We start from the raw sequence: 6,043 nt of genomic DNA, 5'->3' as shown, positions 1-6,043 counted from the left end.
AATATTCTGCGTTGTGATATACTCTTCCCTGAAAATATTTCGTTCCACAAGAACTTCTGATTCACTTAAAATTGAATCGAAATTTGTAGGGACGTTCGTTACGCTATTAGTGCTTGTAAATGCAGGAGTATTTTCATAGTACTCCTCTGTACTTGCAGCTTTTAAGCTTGTTAAAATTAATGAAGGATTCGTTGTAACTTCGAACGGTACAATTGCGTCTGTAAATGAATCTTCCGAGGTCGTGACTTCAAATTCGTTAATCGATTCTTCAGTATTTTCTCCTGCTGGAGTGGTACTATGGTCACGTTCCGCTGTGCTTGCAGTATCGTTATCAAGTTTAATTATTAATGAATCAGTGGTCGTATCTACGTTTTCAACACTTCTCGTCGTACCCTCTTCCTCGTTCAGATATACTATTTTACAAATAATCGTCGTTCTCTTCTCTTCTCCTATCGGTTTCGAACGACGTACTAAATGTCTACCTTCGTTCAAAATTTGAATACTCGGTGGACATGAAAGAGGCAACGTGGAGTCGTCGCAAGTACTCGAAGGCGAACACATCCCGTTGTTCACATCGTACATCATTTTCTTTGGGCATCTGTAGAAATTTCGATTCATCCCAAAGAATTTCTTCCTGCAGGTGTAAAACAAGGCGCAGTCATTCGGAACTGGGAACGAGCCTGGGCTCTCGCACACCGGAAGTTCATTTGAATTCGATGGATCGGCAATCGGAATGTATCTGTCTCGAGGAACGAGGACGCATTTCTGCAAACGGTCTTCGAAGTGTCGCCCGTCGGGGCATTGCGCTAAAATCATTTTATTCCCCGTGCAGATGTAATAATATTTCGGGCTGGCGCAGTGAGGCTTTAAAGCGTTTACTCCGCAGGATGTTGAACTGTTTATGTGAAGCACTTTACCGCCGCCTATTACGTTCATACATTTGTTTTTTTCCTTGTCGAAGTATTGGTTGACTCGACAGAGCGGAGGATCGGATTTCAAATCTCTGGCGTACCTGTGTGCTCCGTATTCTATGATATCTGTGTCGTCAATCCCCTGTAGGTATAATTAGTAGTTCGTTTATAGGAACTGCAAGCACTAATTGAATCGATGAATTATATGAAAAAAAAAATTAAAATCTCCAGAATGTACAGAAAATACTTAGATGAAAGCTCGTGAATGTATGATAGTAGAGTGAATAAAAACTCACGGATTCCTTCACTGGCTGACTGACTACGATCGAAATTACGAACGAACTTAACACCACGAGAATCTTCATTTTAATGGAACTATAACTGTGTACACGTTTCGATCGTTGCCAAAAGTTCTCTGAGCTCTAAGGTGAAACGCTTCGGCATTTTTATATCGAAGACGTGCTCGATAATAATTACGATTAACGTCACTGCCACGAATGCATAGTGCGTACAACAAACGTATTCTCGGGAAGAGGAGAGATTGCATTCAAATTTAAATTGCTGCTTCAATTAAAAATTGTTTAATCAACTCATACCTGAAAGCGTCCGCGAGCACGTTTCACAGTTTTCGGAAGAGGACCGAGTAATCGCTTGAGATCGTGATTAAATTATTTAAAAACTGCATCGGTTCAAAGATAAGTGTCGGCCAGGGAACAAAGGGGGAAACAAATGTAATTAGAAATAAAAACAAATATTTATTACAGGACAGTATTGGCAAATAGTTAATAAGTCAGTAACAAATCTTTATAAACAGTATTTCGTTGAAATAAATATCTACAAGACGATCCTTTCCTCTTACTTCCTCGTTAAAATACCATACTCAGTAATCGGTTTCCAAGTTATGCTGGAAATAGGACTCGATTCTAGGATTGTATATCGTTGCTCGTGATTGAACCCCTGTACAATTTCTGCCTACGCTCCTCGTCGATATATATATTTATATATTCAACAATCGTATTGCGGGACTCGGTAGGTAAAGTTGTTACTCGTCACGATATGAATCCCTGCACCGTAGTACGGCATTACGTAGTGAGAACCATCGGCGGGTCCTACGATTTGCGTTGCGATAAGTATTACGTCGGCGAACTGGCCGAGGAAAAGAAATCCTAAGGTACTCAGCTTGAGGAAGCCCATCGCCGGATACCCTAGGTAAAATCGGTCTGCACCGAACATGCCAAGGAATATAGATAGCAACAACGACGTTTCGAAGGAATATCCATTTCTATAAAAATCAGAATATCATTTTAGTTGCTTTGTTAAGAATGGAACAAAGGAACAGGAATTAGTAGATCAATCAAGATTGCTCTGGCTATATGCTGATTGCAATGTTAAAAAATATTAAAAGACGAGTCTGCATTCTTTAAACTGATACCCCGAGTGATCTGTTTCACATAAAACTCTGCAGTCTCGTCTTATAGCAAACAAATTACACTTAAATTAATATACTTACGTCCATTTACAAGGAATGTCCTTTTTAAATGTGTTATTTTTTGTTTCTGTACAAATGAGGCCATCCGCAGCCAGACACAACACTAGTAACAAGATAACAAATATATAATTTCACCTGATTTACACACGACACTGTACGCATAAAGCAACTGAGGATCTTGGTTCGAGGAACGTGAAACAGAGGTTCAAAACGCTTAAGAACGACGAACGGCTCGAAGCTTTCGTCGGGAACAGGTTAGGTCGATCATCGATCACGGTTACAAGGGTGAAATGAAATAATAAAAAATACAAATGTCCCACATACCTTTGGCTTTGTTCTCCTTCGTGCAGCCTTTCGGCTGTTGCGTTTTCGGGTCTATGAAATCATAGTCCGGATGAGGGCAGATGTACTGTCCCATTCGTAGGTTATTACAGTCAACTTCGTGCGTGTCCATAGCATTGTTCGGCGGTACGAGAAGCAGCAGCAGGAGGAGTACGCTAAGGAATCGCGTCAGATGGAACATGCCGTTTCATTTTACAATTACTACGGATAACACACTGTCACTGGATCCACTGTTCCTCGCACTTCCTCGACTTCCCGTGCATGTTTATTGTATTTTGCAGTATTTTGAACGAACCCAGTCATAACACGATTCCCCTCGAGCGCCAGCTACTATGTATCCCGGCCAACTAGCCTATCCCTTCCCTTCTCTTACCAATTGTTCTAATATATTATTAAAAAATCTCTGGTTTAACGTATTCCCATCAAAAAGATGTAACTTCAAGTAATTACAAACAAATGTTTAGTCTTTTATGTACCGTTTATATCTTCTTTAGTAGCACTAACACTTTAATTAAGTACGACACACGACAGGACTGCGGCACCCTCGAGCGCAGAAACTGAGCGCGAAAACCTGATTACGTCGCTCATCGATCGAGAGATCGAACTGCTTATTGAACGTGAATCGATTATTCAAAAATTCAAAGGATTCACGCTGTGCATAATAATAATTGATTCGAGTACTGTTGATAGTTTAATTAAGTCTATCGAGGAAGTTCGTACATTTATTAAATATTAAAACACGTGGTTTAATTTGTATATGGAAAATGGGGAAAGCGCGTTAACAGGAATTGAATAAAGATTGTATCGAATTGCAGTTTTCCTGAGATCTGTACAGGCGCGAACGTGTGTGACTGCGTAAGTGAAACAGAGATGCTTGTTTAAGGGTGGGAACGTACGTACAAACAGTGGAAGACCGCGGTTCAGCATTTTGTTCTGCATTAAAATGGCTACTTCCTCGTTGAAAAGCACCCGGAAAACGTACAGCTTCGAGGAGAGGGAGATTCTGATAGCGCTGATAAACAAGTACGAAGATATCGAGGATAAGAGGTCCGATCCGATATCGATGTATAAACGAAAATCGGCATGGTCCCAGTTGGCCAACGAATACAACTCGATGGTGGGTCCGCAAGGAATTCGCTCGGCCGTACAATTGAGGCGTTGCTGGGAAAATATGAAAGCGTGTAAACGGAACAGGGAAGAGAAGAAATTGCGGTAAATTTTATATTTCACTTCCGGTTCTACTTGACCAACCGTAACGCAATAAAAAATCATTTGAGCTTTACGAATTTTATATATTATTATTATTATTATTTAGATGTTTCATTTTATCTGATATTTCATTATTCTTTTTACCAGTGGTATATCTAAAAGTTTCTGTCACATAGCGAAAGATCACGTGCGATCTAAAAGCTGGGAAGGTAGGAATTCAGTGCCGGAAGTGACCGGAACGATTGGTTTACCGCCGAACGTCGTGTTCGAGCCGAAAGAGTCCGAACCGTTCACGCTGCAAAGCGTTTGCACTGTAAAACCTCCAAGACAAGCGATGAAAGAAGAAATTAATCAGAAGGATTCAGGTTGAATTTATTACCTTCTCTGTTCCTTCGTAATTTTCCATAGTAAAACTTGGTTCTCGACAAAGTTCGTTAAGAATTTTTTCAATTTCTATTGAAAATTTCTTTCAAAGACTTATATCAAGTTTCACAATTTTGTTCTTTTGAACGGCTTTGATGTCAAAGTAGAATTTAACGACGTTCACGAGCTAATTCAGTTCGCATTCAACGATCCCTTTTTCCTTTTAGACTCCGCTAGTGGCAAAATAGAATCTGATTCGTTACCGAACGGTCCGACGATCGACTGCCTCGATAAATCCACCAACGAGATGGACTCGTTGTCAGAGCAATTACACAAGGACGAGACAGCTGATAAGAGTCAGCTGATCTTTAAATCGAACGCGACCCAAACGTTGGTCTCGCCTTCGATTGTTCACGAGCAGCCTCGTAGGACGAAAAGATCTCTTCACAAAGAGGAGGATCTGCACGTATTGGCTCTGTCTGAGGCACAGATGAAGGTCGACATCGCTGCTATGTTGAAAGAGGAGGCCAGGATTAAATTAGAGGAGGCTCACTATCGTAAGGAGGAGGCCAGGCTAAGGATGCTCCTCTTTACGTACAAGCTCGATAGGATAAAAGAGGATTGATCTCCAGAGGATGCAATCTTCCCCGTGCAATGGTCTCTCCTCTTGTTTGTCTCCTCATTTTTATAGAAATATGTATCACGCTCATGTAGGGACGAATAGTATAGAATTTCTGTTGTATCTGTTTATTGTCATAGCAATTCATTTTTAACTACAGTTGAAATCGTAATAAATAAAAACTCATACGCTAGTCACTTAAGATATGCTGATATCATTTTTTAAACAGGTAATTTCTCCCTATGTATGACGTTTTATATAAACGATGCAACTTAAAATTAAATGTATAATTCAAAAGAATTTCTTAAACAGAGACGTAGTTATGAGAAATAAAAAAAAAAAAGGAAGCTTCGGTATTATTTATGGACATGGCAGTCGTAGCTGGCAATAAGTAGGTCAATTTGACTAGTGAAGTAAAATAATAAGGAGAAACTAAATGACAGATCACAAGCATCGAAATGAGATCGATATCTATTGAAATAGACTGTGCAATGAAAATTTGAATAGTGAATTTTCGTACATGAATATAATGCTTTATGTGGAATATACAAAAAACTATCGGTATTTCTATTTCATTCTGATTATAACAGTACGTACATAAATAATAATTCGTTTCGAATCGATCGAATCGACACCAATTAAGTTACATCATTTTGAACTATATACGTCAATTTTATTCTAGCTAATATTGCAATTTTCTTTTCTATATCTGTGCATCGATTCGATCATCGAACGTAAAATTGATCCTTACATGAGATGAAAATTATCATCGCGTTTCGGCGAAGAGCAGCGAGCGACTTCGAACAGGGACGGGTCGGTGTAGATCGGTTCGCTGGGGTCGAACCCGGTTCTCCTGGACGACAAACCTACGGCACCCTCGAGGGCGGTCGGAGACGAGGTCACGCGTTGTCCGATCACGTTGCTCACCGATCGAGAAATCGATCTGCTTATTGAACATGCATCGAATTATGACATTAAGAAATAACGGAATCAGTTAACACTAGAAAGACTGAAACTTAATATATACCTATATTGCCCAAAGCAGTAAAAATGACTGCATTGTGAAAGAATAATGTGTAAAGAAATTTGTCTAAAATTAATTTTTAATAT

The 6,043-nt window shown here is 39.6% G+C and overlaps 4 protein-coding genes across 4 annotated transcripts in view; 1 reads left to right on the top strand and 3 right to left on the bottom strand.

Annotated features, from left to right (window-relative positions):
• Positions 1-10: 10 nt before the first annotated feature.
• Positions 11-1,545, bottom strand: LOC113464914 (uncharacterized; the record flags this gene model as incomplete). Its single annotated transcript, XM_026817616.1, has 2 exons — positions 1,208-1,545; positions 11-1,053 (listed from the first exon to the last, which is right to left on the bottom strand). Coding segments are annotated over exons 1-2 (1,112 nt in total), but the record flags the coding sequence as incomplete, so codon positions are not given.
• Positions 1,546-1,646: 101 nt separating this feature from the next.
• LOC108629626 (TM2 domain-containing protein CG10795-like) lies at positions 1,647-3,241 on the bottom strand. The gene is made up of 3 exons (XM_018032398.2): positions 2,725-3,241; positions 2,422-2,503; positions 1,647-2,193 (listed from the first exon to the last, which is right to left on the bottom strand). The coding sequence occupies exons 1-3, from the start codon at positions 2,921-2,923 to the stop codon at positions 1,917-1,919; spliced, it is 558 nt and encodes a 185-aa protein (XP_017887887.1). The 5' UTR covers positions 2,924-3,241; the 3' UTR covers positions 1,647-1,916.
• Positions 3,242-3,685: 444 nt separating this feature from the next.
• LOC108629635 (myb/SANT-like DNA-binding domain-containing protein 3) lies at positions 3,686-4,957 on the top strand. The gene is made up of 3 exons (XM_018032410.2): positions 3,686-3,954; positions 4,099-4,316; positions 4,542-4,957. The coding sequence occupies exons 1-3, from the start codon at positions 3,686-3,688 to the stop codon at positions 4,937-4,939; spliced, it is 885 nt and encodes a 294-aa protein (XP_017887899.1). The 3' UTR covers positions 4,940-4,957.
• A 90-nt stretch (positions 4,958-5,047) lies between these two features.
• LOC113464913 (uncharacterized) overlaps positions 5,048-6,043 on the bottom strand; it is a 3,113-nt gene continuing 2,117 nt past the window's right edge. Inside the window, exon 3 of the mRNA XM_026817609.1 lies at positions 5,048-5,876. Coding sequence (XP_026673410.1) covers positions 5,681-5,876 — 196 coding nt within the window. The 3' untranslated portion in view covers positions 5,048-5,680. The remainder of the gene's footprint in view (positions 5,877-6,043) is intronic.

This window comes from Ceratina calcarata, unplaced genomic scaffold, assembly GCF_001652005.2.
Source record: "Ceratina calcarata isolate Rehan_Ccalc_2016 unplaced genomic scaffold, ASM165200v1 scaffold1354, whole genome shotgun sequence".
In the NCBI taxonomy this organism is placed as follows: Eukaryota; Metazoa; Arthropoda; class Insecta; order Hymenoptera; family Apidae; genus Ceratina; species Ceratina calcarata.
Note: the sequence above shows the minus strand (reverse complement) of the source record. Positions and strands in the feature narration are given on the sequence as shown.